This window comes from Rana temporaria, chromosome 13 (assembly GCF_905171775.1).
Source record: "Rana temporaria chromosome 13, aRanTem1.1, whole genome shotgun sequence".
NCBI classification, from domain to species: domain Eukaryota; kingdom Metazoa; phylum Chordata; class Amphibia; order Anura; family Ranidae; genus Rana; species Rana temporaria.
The window spans coordinates 42,546,353-42,563,227 of NC_053501.1; the positions used below are offsets into that span (position 1 = coordinate 42,546,353).

Here is a 16,875-nt window from a genome sequence, read left to right on the forward strand (position 1 = left end):
CAGGTAGTTCTTGTGGGAACTACTGTCAGAAAATTGGCATTAGGACTACTTTGAATTCCCCTGAATGTTATAAAAAGGACCTGGCTCATCATATTTTTTAATAAATGCAAAATTATTAAAGGAAAAAAATAATTGCAGATAGATAAAGTGCAATCCGGTAATGTTTTCTTCTGTTTTGTCATAAGGCAAGAATTGTTAGGTGCCTTGTGCAAATCTATTATATTTGTTTCATGTCATTATAAAACAAAAAATGTCAGTGTGTAAAAATGAGGATACGGGAATTGTACAGGAATAGGTAACATAGATATTTATTTTTTTACAAGTAGAACTCCAATCATGAATCATTAGAAACAGCAATGCCTGTAACAGTTTCGTTGGCTTCCCACAAAGCACAATAGCTCCAATGTTGCATGTGGGAAAGTTTACAGATAGAGTGTGTGTAATGGCTTTTTCTACCACTTGTCACCAAAATTAAAAATATATGCAAGTAAATGTTTTGTTGCTCCACTTAAGTTAGCTCTACTGGTCATTAGAAATAAGTAGACACTGCCTAGTGATTATTACAGGAATATTACATGAAGAATGAACTGTATCCCAGCTGTACAGACCAGGAGTTGGGCAATAAATTAGAATACATATGTGCTTGAGCTTCTGCTTTTCCAGCTATACAATAGTGCCACCTAGTGTACAAATGATAATAATGGCATAAAATACTATAAGTAAGGAACTGTCATATAACAGCATAAAATACTATAAGAAAAGAACTACTAAACAATAGTTTACAAAGAAAAAAAAAAAACGTTCTACCCATGATTACAACAGTTACATCTAACAAAATGCATATAATATATATATATATATATATATATATATATATATATATATATATATATATACACACACATACACATACACACACACACACACACACACACATATATATACATGCACCGTATTTTTCGGCATATAAGACGACTCTGCATATAAGACGACCCACTAATTTTCCAGCCAAAATGTTGGTTTTGGGATATAAGCAAACCTAAAAACACACGATTCAAGCTATAACCTTTATTAACCCCAAAAAAATGTTGTCCCCCATTATTTTTCACATTGCGGGGGAAATACTTTTCCTGACATTATAGCCAAGCCCCATCAACATTCTGCTGTCCACTATGCAAGCTTTTATTGGCCAATGAGGCACTCTCACTGGATGGTGGGTGACAGTCTGTAAAGCATAGTCATCATGTTAAGAAAATTCAGGCCCCAGTAAAGTGAGAATGATTCAGAGGAGAGCATAAAAACAAAAAAAAAAAAACTTTCCTGCTAAAAAAGTTAACAGTAGGTGTACGCTCCGAGGCAGAACTTTGACTTTTAAAAGCTTAAAAAAAAAAAGAAAAAAAAAAAAAGAAAAAAAGAAGAAGAGGAGTATAAGATGACTTAAAATCCCAAGCACGATTATAAACTTGGTCTCAGGTGACAACATACCTTGGCTAGGTTCTGCCAGAGTTCACACAGGTAATCAAACACCTGGGCATGGATCTCCGGATTGCTGATATTATTGACATCTCCCAGGATTCCCAGCATCCTCCTCCACATAACGGTGGACACATCTGCATGCCAGCCAGTGAGTGTGCCACCTGCCATCACACTGCAGCTTTCCTGGGGAAAGTCACAGGGCTCTGCTTAAAAAAGAAAACAGAATTGAGTGCATATTAGAAAAAAGAACCATGAAGATGTAGTGAATAAACACCTATGTTTGGCTGTGATGTTTAAATGTCTTTTAGCAGAATTTTTTTAACTGCGTTGAGTCACTAAACCTTGTTAGTCACATAAAACACTTGAAAATACAACTCTGATTCCCAAAAAGTTGGGACGCTGTGTAAAATCTAATGAAAACAGAAAGCAATGAAAATCTAAAAAAAACATATTTTATTCCCCCAGTTCACACATTCAAGGTGGATGGAGGAATCCTCACAGGTGCACTATAGTATTCTACAGCGTGACTTTGCGGCCAGAATACGCTAATCAGCGCTGCAGTTGATTGGCTGCATGCGTTGATGGAAAACAAATTTTCCAAAATTCCCATTTGAGAGGCATTGATCATTAGGTCTATAAATTCTGCATGGACCCTCTGCACACGGCTTTATAGCCTTCCCAGCAAACTATGAAATGAAAAACAGGGATTTTTAGTTCACACATATTGCAATACATGTTTAAGCCGGCCAACTACGTCAAAGTAATTCCTCTTACGGCCAGTTCTACACTGCTCTGCCACTGCAAATCCCAAGGTGGACACCATGCCAACATGGGGCATAAAGACCCAAGGTGGGAGAGAGCTATTAGGTTCAGGTCTGGTCACTGACCTGCATTACAAATAGAAAAGATATACCCTGTACTCAAATCCCAATAGCTTGTACATGCATTTAACCACTTGCCGACCGCCGCACGCCTATTTACGTCGACAGAATGCCACGGGCAGGCAGATTGGCATACAGGTACGTCCCTTTAAATCTGCCGCCCAGTGGGAGCGTGCCTTGCTAGTGCGGGTCCAGGGAACTCGATGTTCCCGGAAGTCCTGTGTTTGCGGTCGGCAAGAGCAGAACAGGGGAATGTCTTTGTAAACAAGGCATTCCCCTATTCTGCCTAGGATCGGGAATGGGATCGGAAACAATCATCAGTGACAGTGTCACGTGTAGCCACGTCCCCCTACAGTAAGAATCACATCCTAGGGAATACTTAACCCCTGCAGCGCCACCTAGTGGTTAACCCCTTCACTGCCAGTGACATTTTTACAGTAATCAGTGCATTTTTATAGCACTGATCACTGTAAAAATGACAAATGGTGTCAAAAGTGTCTGATGTGTCCACCATAATGTCGCAGTCACGATAAAAATCGTTGATCGCAGCCATAACTAGAAAAAAAAAATATTATGCCATAAAAAACAGTTCCCTATTTTGTAGAAGCTATAACTTTTGAGCAAACCAAACAATTATTGCGATTTTTTAACCATAAATATGTAGAAGAATATGTATCGGCCTAAACTGGAAAAAAAAATAAAAAAAAATATATATAATTTTTTGGGGATATTTATTATAGCAAAAAGTAAAAAATAGAGATTTTTTTTCAAAAAATTGTCGCTGTATTTTTGTTTATAGCGCAAAAAAATAAAAATAAATCGCAGAGGTGATCAAATACCACCAAAAGAAAGCTCTATTTGTGGGAAAAAAGGACGCCAATTTTGTTTCCGAGCCACGTTGCACGGCCACGCAATTGTCAGTTAAAGCGACGCAGTGCCGAATTGCAAAAAGTGGCCCGGTCTTTAACCACGAAAATGCTCCAGGGCTGAAGCGGTTAAACTATCAGGTGCTAAAGGGGTGTGACCACATTTTAACACTACAAATTCTGGATGGACCCTCTGCACACTGCATATTTTGCTGGAAAGGGTGTATAGCAATGAAATAAAAAAAAAAAACGTGATTTATAGGGGGGATTACTTTTACGTAGTTGGCCGGCCTAACCACTTAAGACCCGGACCAAAATGCAGCTAAAGGACCTTGCCCCTTTTTGCGATTCGGCACTGCGTCGCTTTAACGGACAATTGCGCGGTTGTGCGACGTGGCTCTCAAACAAAATTGGCGTCCTTTTTTTCTCACAAATAGAGCTTTTTTTTGGTGGTATTTGATCACCTCTGCGGTTTTTATTTTTTGCGCTATAAACAAAAATAGAGCAACAATTTTGAAAAAAATTCAATATTTTTTACTTTTTGCTATAATAAATATCCCCCAAAAATATATAAGAAAAATAATTTTTCCTCAGTTTAGGCTGATACGTATTCTTCTACCTATTTTTGGTAAAAAAAAATATCGCAATAAGCGCTTATCGGTTGGTTTGCGCAAAATTTATAGCGTTTACAAAATAGGGGCTAGTTTTATTGCATTTTTATTAATTTTTTTTTTTTTCACTACTAAATGGCGGCGATCAGCGTTTTTTTTTCATGACTGCGACATTATGGCAGACGCTTCGGACAATTTTGACACATTTTTGGGACCATTGTCATTTTCACAGCAAAAAATGCTTTAAAAATGCATTGTTTATTGTGAAAATGACAATTGCAGTTTGGGAGTTAACCACAGGGGGCGCTGATGGGGTTATGTGTGACCTCAAGTGTGTTTACAACTGTAGGGGGGTGTGGCTGTAGGTGTGACGTCATCGATTGTGTCCCCCTATAAAAAGGGATCACACGATCGATGACGCCGCCACAGTTTACGCACGGCTCTCCCCGTTCTTCAGCTGCAGGGACCGATCGCGGGACTCCAGGGGCGATCGGGTCCGCGAGTCACGCGATCACAGAGCTTCGCGACCCCACGGCTGGGCTTAAAGGACAACGTACATATACGTTGATGTGCCCAGCCGTGACATTCTGCCGACGTATATCGGCGTGAAGGGGTCGTTAAGTGGTTAAACATGTATTAAAATTTGTGTGCACTAAATATCCAGTTTTTTCATTGCATAGTTTGCTGAAAAGGGTGTATAGCAGTGTGCGGAGGGTCCATCCAGAATTTGTAAGGTAATATGTGGTCACACCCCTTTAGCGCCTGATAGTTTAAATACATGTACAAGCTATAGGGATTTAACCACACGTAGTTTTTTACTCTTTGATCATTAGGTCTACTCCTCTTGAACAGAAAGATGGATCAAAATTCTGTCAGTCCCTGCTGAAGCGGATGGTTTTTGATCCATCTATTGCCAGCTCAAAATTTACCCAGAGAGGAACAGAGCATTAAATGATGACTCTACCCATTCAAAGTTAAAATAGGTTATAACTTTAGATATAAAGTACTGGAGGTATATACAATCCTTTATTTTATCAAAGTGCCAAAACCTGCATTCATTCTCGTGCTCCATTGGCAATATATTATATCGTTGTTAACCGTTTATTTAAACCATGTTTATGTCGTACATCAGGGGTCTCCAAACTTTCTGAACAAAAGGACCAGTTTACTGTCTTGCAGACTTTGAGGAGGCCGGACTGTGACCATTGGGAGTATAAAAAGTCCTTGCTACAATGTATCTACAGAATGCCCCATCATTGGTATTAGTTGGAGAAATAGTGCCCCATCGTTGGTGCCAGTGGGAAGAATAGGGTTCTGCCATTGGTGTCAATGGTAGGAATAGGGTCCCATTAGAAGTTTCAGAGGGAAGAATAGTGTCCCTTTGTTGGGGAGAATGGTAGTAATAGTGCACGATTGTTGGTATCGGAGACATGAATCATGCTCTACTGTTGGTGTATAAGGAATAGTACCTTGCATTAGTGGGAGAAATAGCACCCCAGGGGCCTGATAAAGGCAAGCAAAGGGCCACATCCAGCCACTAGGCCACAGCTTGGAGACCACAGCTGTACATGAAGACAAACTGTTCAATGTCTGGAATATTTCTGCAAACAAACTATTTTGTGTCTTACCTATTTCATCGGGAGTTTGTAGGACCGAATGTTGCAGTTTTTCGTGCAACTCTGCCTGTTCAGCCGTCAGAGGAGCTGGTGATGGTGTCTGGGAACGTGAGCCCTGGGCAGACACCGCAGGAGAGGCATTTTCAGAGCCTGCATCAAAAAGAATTCAAGAGATTGGCTAATGGAAATATATGAAGCATGAGATTGTTTTGACGATTTATTGAGTAGCTGAAATGACAAACCCCCCTGTTCACACTAGTGCAACTTGTCATAACAAGTAAAAAAAAAAAAAAAAAAATGAATAATAAAAATGCCATAAAACTACCCCCTATTTTGTAGACGCTATATTTTTTGTGCAAACCTACGCTTATTGCATTTTTTTTTAACAAAATAAGAAATTAGATTTTTTTTTCCTATATATATTCAATATAGCAAAAAGTACAAAATATTGCTTTTTTTTTTCAAAATTGTCGCTCTACTTTGTTTATAGCACAAAAAATAAAAACCGCAGAGGTGATCAAATACCACCAAAAGAAAGCTCTATTTGTGGGGGAAAAAAAAGGATGTCAATTTTGATTGGGAGCCACGTCACACGACCGCGCAAAAAGTGGCCTGGTCATTTGGCAGCCAAAGTGGTTAAAGACTGTGGAAGTACTGAAAATGCATGTTAATCTGCCAGAAATGCTCTTAACTCCCAAGACCTGTTGTAGGAGGGAAACAGCATTTTTATTGATTGAGTGGTGTCAGCCCTGCCCAGTTTTCTTTAGCTAAACTACTCAGACCCAGCTACTCCCCCATCTCCACAACATGAAGACTAATTATTCAGCAGTTCAAGAATAAGAACTTTGAGAGCCAATTACTCGCCTTGAGATAACTCAAGTGTGCAAAAGACTCAGGACAGCTCTGAATTTCTGACATGATCAACAGATATTATTTTCACTCATCTAACAAAAAAAAGGGATTTTTAATACAGCTTACCTGTAAAATCCTTTTCTTGGAGTACATCACGGGACACAGAGCAGCATATTCATTACTAGTGGGTTATATGGAGTACCTTCAGGTGATGGACACTGGCAATCTCAAACAGGAAGTGCCCCTCCCTATATAACCCCCTCCCATAGGAGGAGTACCTCAGTTTTGTAGCAAGCAGTATGCCTCCCAAAATGGTCCCCATAAGAGGGGTGGGAGCTCTGTGTCCCGTGATGTACTCCAAGAAAAGGATTTTACAGGTAAGCTGTATTAAAAATCCCTTTTTCTTTCTCGTACATCACGGGACACAGAGCGGCATATTCATTACTAAATGGGATGTCCCAAAGCAATGCTTACAATGAGGGGAGGGAGACATCTTCCCAAGACAAAAGGATTTAATTTAGAGATATACTTAAATCATAATAAATCCAACTTAGTTGAGAAAAAAATAATTTTAAATTTTACTCAAAGGGGAGCCCCCGGAATCCGAGGGTCTCAAACTGCAGCCCGCAGCACTGCCTGCCCAAAGGCTGTATCAGTATTCCTTCTTACGTCCAACTGGTAGAACTTTGTAAACGTGTGGACAGAAGACCAGGTTGCCGCCTTGCAAACTTGAGCCATAGAGATCTGGTGGTGTGCTGCCCAGGAGGCGCCCATGGCCCTAGTAGAATGAGCCTTTAATGATAACGGAGGAGGCAACCCCTTCAAGCCGTAGGCCTGAGTGATTAACTGTTTAATCCACCTCGAGATGGTGGATTTTGCAGCTGCCTGCCCCTTTTTGGGCCCATCCGGTAAAATGTACAACACATCTGTTTTCCGGATCTTCTCTGTAGCTTTAAGATAGGCCTTCATGGCCCTGACAATATCCAAGGTATGCAGCAACCCTTCCTTTTTGGAAGTAGGTTTAGGAAAGAAGGATGGTAATACCAAATCCTGGTTTAGATGAAAACTGGATATAACTTTTGGTAGGAAGGAAGGATGAGGACGGAGAACGACCTTGTCCTTATGTAAAATAAGATATGGTTCCTTACAGGATAAGGCTGCCAGTTCCGATACTCTCCTGGCGGAAACCATGGCAACCAAAAAAAACTAAACTTCCTTGTCAGTAAAACCAAAGGAATTTCAGCCAACGGCTCAAAAAGTTGTTTCTGTAAACTTGACAGAACAAGATTTAAATCCCACGGACAAAGTGGGGATTTAACTGGAGGATTAATACGTAAGACCCGTTGAATGAAGGTCTTAACTAGCGAGTGGGTGGCCAGCGGCCGCTGAAACCACACTGACAAAGCTGAAATCTGTCCCTTGATTGTGCTTAATGCCAGTCCTTTATCCACTCCTAGCTGGAGAAAACTTAATACTCTATCGATGGTAAATTTGCGAGAAAGCCATCGCTTGGACTCACACCAGCCTACATAGGCCTTCCAGACCCTGTAATAAATCACCCTAGAGACCGGTTTCCTGGCTCTGATTAGGGTAGAGATTACTTTCTGAGACAGACCTCTACCCCTGAGAATCAGGGATTCAGCTTCCAGGCCGTCAAATTTAGATGCCGTAAGGCAGGGTGGAGGATCGGACCTTGCGATAGCAGGTCTGGCCGTAGAGGAAGAGTCCAAGGGTCTCCCACTACCATCTTCAGAATTAGTGAATACCATGCCCTTCTGGGCCATGCTGGAGCTACCAGGATAACTGGTATGTGCTCCACCCTGATCCTGCGCAGCAGGCGGGGTAGTAACTGGAGCGGGGGGAAATGCATAAAGAAGTTTGAACTGATGCCAAGGGCAAACTAACGCATCGGTTCCGCAGGCCCTGGGATCCCTTGTGCGGGACATGAACCTGTCTAGCTTCTTGTTCAGTCTCGATGCCATGATATCCACGTCCGGCACTCCCCATTTCTGGCAGAGTGTCTGAAAGACCTGTGGATGCAGAGACCACTCCCCCGGCAACAGAGTCTGGCGACTTAAGAAGTCCGCCTGTAGGTTGTCCACTCCGGGAATGAATATAGCCGATATGCAGGGCACATGGGCTTCTGCCCACAAGAAAATCAAGCTCACTTCTTTCTGAGCGGCTTGACTCTTGGTTCCCCCTTGGTGATTTATATATGCCACCGCCGTGGCATTGTCTGATTGTATTCTCACCGGGAACCCCTGTAGTTTGGACGTCCAAGCCCCGAGGGCTAGTCGAGCAGCTCTGAGCTCCAAGATATTGATGGGCAACTGCTTCTCTGCCGCTGCCCAAGTGCCCTGGCGAGTGCAACCATCCAAAATTGCTCCCCAGCCTATCAGGCTGGCGTCTGTGGTTACTATCTTCCAGGTCACAGGACTGAAAGTCTTTCCCTTCAGGAGATTCTGAGGGTTTAACCACCAAGATAGACTTTGCCGCACTCTTGGTGAGAGTGGCAAAGGAATTTCTAAGGCCTGAGGCCTCTTGCTCCATGCTGACAGGATGGCTGCCTGCAGGATGCGAGTGTGGCTCTGAGCATACGGTACCGCCTCGAAGGTGGCCACCATCTTACTTAGTAGTCGCATACATAGGCGAACAGTTGGCCTTTTCTTTCTTAGAACTATTTGTATTAGCTCCTTGATGGCCTTGACCTTTAATAGGGGTAGGAACACCTTTTGTTGTTCTGTATCCAATCTCATGCCGAGATATTCCAGCTGCCTTGTGGGCAGGAATGCTGACTTGTCTCGATTTAGGACCCAGCCGAACCTCTCGAGGTACTGAACCGTGAGGGCCACTGCTCGTTCCAGGCCAGGAGACGAGTGGTCTACGACCAAGAGGTCGTCCAGGTAAGCCAGGACCGTGACCCCTTGGGTCCTTAGATTGGCTAGGATTGGGGCTAGGACCTTCGTGAATACCCGGGGGGCCGTAGCCAACCCGAAGGGGAGCGCCACAAATTGGAAATGACGCTGAGCCACCGCGAAGCGTAGAAATACTTGATGTGGCTGAAAAATTGGCACATAAAGGTAAGCATCCTTTATGTCTATGGACGCCATGAAGTCGTCCTTCTGGAGCACGGCGACAGCTGACCGAATAGTTTCCATCCGGAATGAGCGGACCTTTAGGTACGCATTTACTCCCTTTAAGTCCAAGATTGGCCTGACATCGCCGCTGGGCTTTGGGATAATAAACAGGTTGGAGTAGAACCCCAATCCCTGTTCCCGGACTGGTACTTCTACTATCACCTTCTGGCATAGCAGATGATTCAATGCCGCCATCAATGCGGCTCTTTTCACAGGGTCGCCTGGTACTCTTGACTCCTGGTAATGAGGAGGAGGGAATTTTAGAAATTCTAGTTTGTAGCCCGTGGTCACGGAAGACCGTACCCAGCAGTCGGGAATGCTGGCCTCCCAAACCTCTGCAAAGAGACGCAGCCTTCCCCCCACCATCGTGGGTGGGGGCGCCCCTTCATAAGGCCGACTTGGGGGCTGGCTTCGCAGACTTGCGGTACCACTGCTTCTTGCCCCCCGTGGCTTGGCCCTGCGGCTTATTGTTAAATCCTGATCTTGCAGGAGGCCGTCGATACTGCTTGGTATTAGAGGGCCCCTGCCCCGGGGAGGGCTGGCGCTTAAATGCGGGCCCTCGGGCCTTCTTCTTGACTGGCAAGAGAGTGCTTTTGCCGCTTGATATAGTCTGAATATATCTATCCAGATCTTCTCCGAAGAGACGTCCTCCATGGAAGGGAAACCCTACCAGGAGTTTTTTGCACGGGGGCTCAGCCTCCCAATTCTTCAACCATAAGAGCCTTCTCATATGGATTAGAAATAAGGATAAACGTGACGCCTGCTGGATGGAGTCCTTGATGGCATCCACCGTAAAGCGTATAGCCCTGGGTATATCCGAAAATTCCTCTGCCTGTTGGGCAGGGATCAGTTTAAGCATTTGCTTAGTCTTATCTGATAATGCTTGGGCAACTCCAATAGCAGCCACAGCGGGCTGAACTATCGCCCCTGCTGAAGTAAGGAGGCCTTAAGTAATGTTTCCAAGCGTTTATCAACCGGATCCTTAAACACCTGTAAATTTTCTACAGGGCAAGTTAAAGATCTGTTCCACAGGAGATGGCTGCGTCCACCGCCGGGGGCGCCCACCTCTTGGAGAATTTCTACTCCATAGGATATAAAACAGAGAATTTTTTAGGTGGTAAAAAGACTATCTGGCTTGATCCAATCCTGAAATATGACATCCTCGAGTAGAGGATGGACCGGAAAAACTGCGTTGCTTTGAGGCGCTCTTAATGAGCCTAAAGCTGAAACCGCCGATACCTGAGGTTCTGGTATGGGTAACTTAAATGCCTCATGGACCATGTCCGTTAAAGCTTGAACCCACAAACTTTCCCGTTGGGAGGTTGAACTAGACTCCTCAGTATCCGGATCCTCGATCTCTGAACCACCCTGGTCCAAAACGTCAGGATTATCCAATTCCCCTAGGGAAAGGATCTCTGAGTCTGAGGGTTCCTGCTCGGGTGACGGAGACCTAGTCCGCTTTCTACCCGATATAGCCTTAGCTATTCTTTTTGCCATTCTTTTCTCTAGTTCTCCTAAAGAAACAGCAAGCACCCTCTCAGTGACAAAGCCGGGGTTGGACTGAACTGGACCAGCCCCAGCACCAGATCCCCCAGGTCCCATCAGGGCGTGCCCTGATATGTCCTGTGGGGAGAGCAGCGGCATAGCCGTGTCTGAGCCCTCGGATTTTGCGGGGGAATCCCCACCCTTTGTACCCTCTGACCCAGAAGCCATGGTACAATACCGAGGCACACCTGCTATCACCCAGCCACAGACGTAGCTAAGGGGATCTGCCGGTTTGGGAACGATAGAGACTAACGCCCAAACTGAGAAGGGAGATCAGAAGTACTTTCCCTTTTTCTTCTTCCTTTTTTTTTTTTTTTTTTTTTGAAGAGGAAAAGAAAAATACTCTGTCTCCTAATAAGTATTGCCAATAGCCATCTGCTGAAAAAAAGGAAAAGGAAACCTATCTGTAGGTTTGACAGTCTATTCTTTAGAAAACGACTGTAATCTTTCCTTCCGCCACTGGGTGTCCTCAGCGAGCTCCGCTCTGCGTCCTCCTCCTCTGTAACTCAGGAAGACACTGAGCTTTTGGCAGCTACTGGAAGGGCCTCCCCTTCCTATATGTAAATCGCCGCCCACAGGGATGCGCCCCCACCCCAGCCAATGGCGCGAAAAACGTTCATATCTCGGGCACGCGCGCGCCCGTCGGCGGGGGCCATCGCACATGGAGGAGGACGGAGCGGCGCAGCACCCAGGCAGGTAAGCCCTCAGGTAGGTCACAGACCTCCTCTTAGCATGGGAAACACGGCTCCTGTATTTCACAGAGATCCCACACCTAGCGCAGCAGACCCAGCTAAACAACACTTACCAGGGAGGACACCTATCACTGGGGGAAAAAGATTTGAATCATCCTGTCTCTGACCATAGACATAGTGATTCCTTGCCAATGCAGAGCATACCCAGGCCTGACCCCCTGTGCACCTCCCTCCAGGGAATCTGCTAAGAACCAAGTTCCGCAGGCTCCCCAATACTTACCTGCTCCATGCCGCAGGACTTTTGCACAGCAAGAGGTCCAATCTTCCCCCATCTCCGTGGGTGGCGTCTAGACCTTCAGGCCCTGGGTTCCTATGAAGGAGCCACTGTCCTGGGCCCATATAGCACCCTGGCAAACGGGAGCTTTAGATGCCCAAGGTTCTAAGTCCTGGGCCCAGGGTCCAGCTCTCTAAAAAGAGAAGCGTTATGGGCAAACCCCATGGCTTTGGGGTCCGGATACTGTCCACTTTAGCACTGAGGCCATTGGACAGATCCGGTTAGCCTGCCTTGATCCCAAGGATGTGGAGGCAAAGCTAAACCATGACCAACACCTAAGACACTGGCGAAAAAACTGAGGTACTCCTCCTATGGGAGGGGGTTATATAGGGAGGGGCACTTCCTGTTTGAGATTGCCAGTGTCCATCACCTGAAGGTACTCCATATAACCCACATAGTAATGAATATGCCGCTCTGTGTCCCGTGATGTACGAGAACGAAAACACTTTCAATGTCATATTTTACAGACCAAAAAAGAGAGAAAATGAGAGAAGCTAAGGGTTAGGTGGAACCAGCCAACTTTCAATAAACAAAGACAATTTTCTGTCTATCAATAGCTGCCAACGTCAAACTTTTAAGCTGTCTGCAAGGGGGAGGCTGGTCATCAATGCTCACCACTAAGGATGAGCTCCAGCGTGTTCGCATGGTGCACGTGCAGAGCCCGCCAGGAAGTGTGCACTGCGCTGCGCTAATGACAGCCAGGGAGACATTTCTCGATCTCTGCAGCCGAGCATGGGGAAATGTCTCCCTGGCTGTGATTAGCGCAGCGCCATGCAGACTTCCTGGCGGGCTCTGCACGTGTACCATGCGAACACGCTGGAGCTCATCCTTACTCACCACTAAGGCCCTTCCACTGACCACTAAGATAAGAAGTCATTTTTCTACTTAACACTAGTATAAGGGGACACTACAATTCTCAATATCTGTGTTCCTTTTCTGGGCATTATTATTTTTATAGTAATAATTAAATTTAGGTACTGAGATTGTATAGAAGGGGGCATTACCAATTGATCTGCTCTGGGTATCAAATACACTAGGAAAGCCACATTTTCCTTCTCCGATTTATATTTACAATATACTGATCAACCCAAAGTATTGTGAGCTCCAGACATAATAATTTAGCAGGGGTTTCTTAAAGCGGATGTTCCGCCAAAAAAAAATATTAAAAGCCAGCAGCTACAAATACTGCAGCTGCTGACTTTTAATATTAGGACACTTACCTGTCCTGGAGTCCAGCGGCGTCCGCAGGAGAGGACGAGCGATCGCTCGTCACCCTGCTGCTCCCCCCTCCATCCACGCTGGAGGGAACCAGGAAGTAAATCGCTCCGGCTTGACTGCCCGGTTCCCTACAAGGGCATGCGCGAGTTGCGCTGCGCCTGCCGATTGGCTCCCGCTGTGTGCTGGGAGCCGAGTGTTCCCAGCACACATCGGGGGGGCGACGGGTTGTGACGCAATACCTGTGAATGCCGGGCCGGAAGTGGGTGCAAATACCTGTCTTTAGACAGGTATCTGCACCCCCCTCCCCCTGAAAGGTGTCAAATGTGACACCGGAGGGGGGGGAGGGTGCCGATCAGCGCGACTTCACTTTAGGGTGGAGAACCGCTTTAAGACATAAAAACTATTAATTTTATTAAGTTTCTCCATGTTAAAGCGGAGTTCCACCCAAAGGGGGGACTTCCGCTTTTCGGAACCCTCCCCCCTCCGGTGTCACATTTGACACCTTTCAGAGGGAGAGGGGTGCAGATACCTGTATAATACAGGTATTTGCACCACTTCCGGGTATTGACTCCCACGGGAGCCAATGCCCCCCCCCCCTTACAAACACAAAAGTATCGGCCATGTTAGAGTGTGTACACACTGGCAACTAGGAATGTTATCACAATGCACCAGGCAAGAGAATTGGATGCATCTTTTCTGGCCCTGGAAATGCATTCTTAGCAGGCTGCTTCCATTGCAAATGCTTTCTATTGTGAATGGACATGCAGTACACATTAGCTTGGTCTAAACACACCTGCAACGCACAGGTAAGTTATCATAAGTTAGCAGTGATACAGTCTACTGCAGAGGTTAGTGAATCTTGTATTGCCCTACAGGGTAGCTAACCGAAAGAATGCATTTTCTTCCTTCACCACCAACTGGCTTTATATAGCAGGAGAACAATCTCGCCAATACATTGCAGGAAGGCATTTATCAAGCTGGTAATCTATTAGATTGTAAGCTCTTATGAGCAGGGAACTCCTAAACCTCTTGTATTTTATGGTATCTGTACTGTCTGGCTTTATAGTGTAAGGGCTGCACAAACTGTTGGCACTATTTAAAATGAATATTTATTACAGGTACTTGTATAGCGCATTCAATTTACATGCTTTACATGGTATGGTACATTCACATCACTCCCTGCCCTCAAGGAGCTTACAATCTAAAGTCCCGAACTCACATTCATGCATCCACAAACTAGGGCCCATTTAGACATGATCAGCCTATAAGCATGTCTTTGGAGTATCGGAGGAAACCCACGCAGGCACAGCGAGAACATGCAAACTCCAGGTAGGTAGTACCATGGTTGAAATTCGAACTGGCGAACCTAGTGCTGCTAGGAGGAAGTGCTAACCACCTAGCCACTGTATAACAATAATAAATTGGCCCAGTCTTCAACTCTTCCTCAGAAAATTACAGCTGCACAACTGTGGCTATAAGATTCAGATTACTTTATTAGCGTGTTTCCCTGAAAAAAAGCCAGGGTCTTATAATCATTTTGTCAGCCAAAAACATACTAGGGCTTATTTTTGGGGTAGCGCTCGCCATGCAATGTGCCATCTTCCCAGTGGTTGGAAAATTACAGAATCCCCTCTTTTACAAGATCATATAAAGCAAAAGGTACGTGTTACTGCAATGCAACAGTGCAAATACCTCCTCCATGGCCTGCCTGAGCTGTCTTCCACCACTCTGAGCACTGCAGCGGGAGGGGGCGAGATCCCCCTACTGACATCCGCTTCAAAGGCCAGCCTGAGCCGTCTTCCATGGCTACTATAGTGCAGAGAGAGGGAGGCCGATATCCCCCGCTGACACCCAAGAGAAAGGGAGATCAGCCGAGTCCTGCTCGGCGCTTCTATGGCCCGCCCTGAGCTGTCTTCCCCGCTCTAAGAAATGCAGGGAGGGGGGCCGAGATTCCCCGCTGAGAAAAGAGATCGGAAGAGCGCCAAGCGGCGTCGCACCGAACTAGGGCTTATTTTCAGGGTAGGGCTTATATTGCAGCCCTCCTGGAAAATAGCGCTAGGTCTTATTTTCATGGAAACACGCCAATAAGAGCACATATAGTGTATATCTGAAAATGAAACTTAAAAAAAGATAACGAGTAAGTCCAATTTATTTATTTTTGTTCCAGCAAGTATGCCAGGAACTAGTTTGCTTATTTTGCAATAAGAAACTTTTGGCAGTAGCCTATAAGAATATGACAACTGACAACTTAAAGAAAGTAATGAACTGGTTACACTTTTGGTTTCCAACCAGTGATCAACTTTCAATGAAATAAGCCAAAATGTAAGATTGCATTTTTAAAGGAGAAATTAAGCTACATGGATGGGAAAGAGTAAAAGCCAATTTAAAAGCGGTTGTATCCCGCACATGAAGGAAGAAAAAAAAAAAAAAAAAGGAAGCCCCTGTACAGGAGCCCATTCCATGCCGAGGGAGCAGACATCTTGCCCTTGGTGTGTCTTCCGGGTTTGCGGCTCTGACGCCACGAGTGGCTGAAGCCGCGATTACGTCACTCCCGCGCATGAGTTTTCTTCCCAGCAAGGTCCGGCAGCATCTGCCGGACATTCAGATGGACGTTCAGAGCGCATGCACGGTTGACGTCAGGGGCTGCATTTAAAAGGGAATATCTCCTAAACCATACAGGTGTCAAAATGTCAAATTTGGGTATACAACCGCTTTAAATCTTCTGTTTAAAGCACCCTATTTTTAATTTTTTGTTGCATTCTTTGTTTGACATGGAGATGCATTGATAGAATGATACAAGTATGAAATCATTTTCACAAACTTGGCGTACATACAGCACATTTAGAAACTGCACACAAGACATGCTGCAACAAAAAAAAGTACAGATTAACACGATGTAAAGTCCCAATGTATTCTGGATAAAAAATAATACAGATACATTAAAACTCCAAAATGTTTAGAGACTGAAGAAATGAAATGAGCCAATGTAATGTAAGCTTACCTGCTGGAACCAACATTTCAGCACACAGGGCCTGCTGGTTTAGGCTGCAGTTTTCAGAGTCAATGTGAAGTGCATTAAGACTGACCACGTCCTGCTCTTCTACACTGAGCTGCACAGACCCAGAATCTGCTTCCACTGTGGTAGGGACTGCAGACTCATTCCCAAACGGAAAGCCTGCTAAAATGCAAAAAAATTACATACATTAGCTCCTATAGTTAGTCCTTTTCTAGACGTGTCAGATTTATTGTCTAACTATAACAGAATAGGAAGAAAACCATCAAGCTAACACAACATATTCGCTGGGCCTGACCAGAACACTCTCTTTACTATGATAATATATGGATGTTTAGACCCAAAATGATGCAAACAAAAGTATGGGAATTTTTTTCTTTAATCATACTTACACCTAGGTGGATGCAGCATCGGTCCCGATGCTACATTTGTCCCTTGCCGGCTCCAAGGCCGAGAATCGAGCGATCAAACACTGATGATCACTCGGATTTTAGAGCTCTGTGAGCAGAGAGCTGTTGACTGTCAGCTGAAGATGGATCACAGGAGTGCAGAAGATGTTTCACTCCTGTGATCCACAGAAAAAGTACTGCCAAACAAGCTTTGGCTGTACTTCACCTTTACCAACACAGCGCAT

The 16,875-nt window shown here is 44.8% G+C and overlaps 1 protein-coding gene across 13 annotated transcripts in view; it reads right to left on the minus strand.

The window, feature by feature from the left end:
* RALGAPA1 (Ral GTPase activating protein catalytic subunit alpha 1) overlaps positions 1-16,875 on the minus strand; it is a 290,205-nt gene that overhangs the window by 126,397 nt on the left and 146,933 nt on the right. For 5 of the 13 annotated variants that reach the window (XM_040333068.1, XM_040333061.1, XM_040333069.1 and 2 more), the window contains 3 exons: positions 16,230-16,406; positions 5,463-5,600; positions 1,486-1,682 (listed from right to left, as the gene is read on the minus strand). In XM_040333068.1, the coding sequence (XP_040189002.1) occupies positions 1,486-1,682; positions 5,463-5,600; positions 16,230-16,406 (512 nt within the window). The remainder of the gene's footprint in view (positions 1-1,485; positions 1,683-5,462; positions 5,601-16,229; positions 16,407-16,875) is intronic. The other 8 variants (XM_040333074.1, XM_040333064.1, XM_040333073.1 and 5 more) reach the window with 3 other exon arrangements.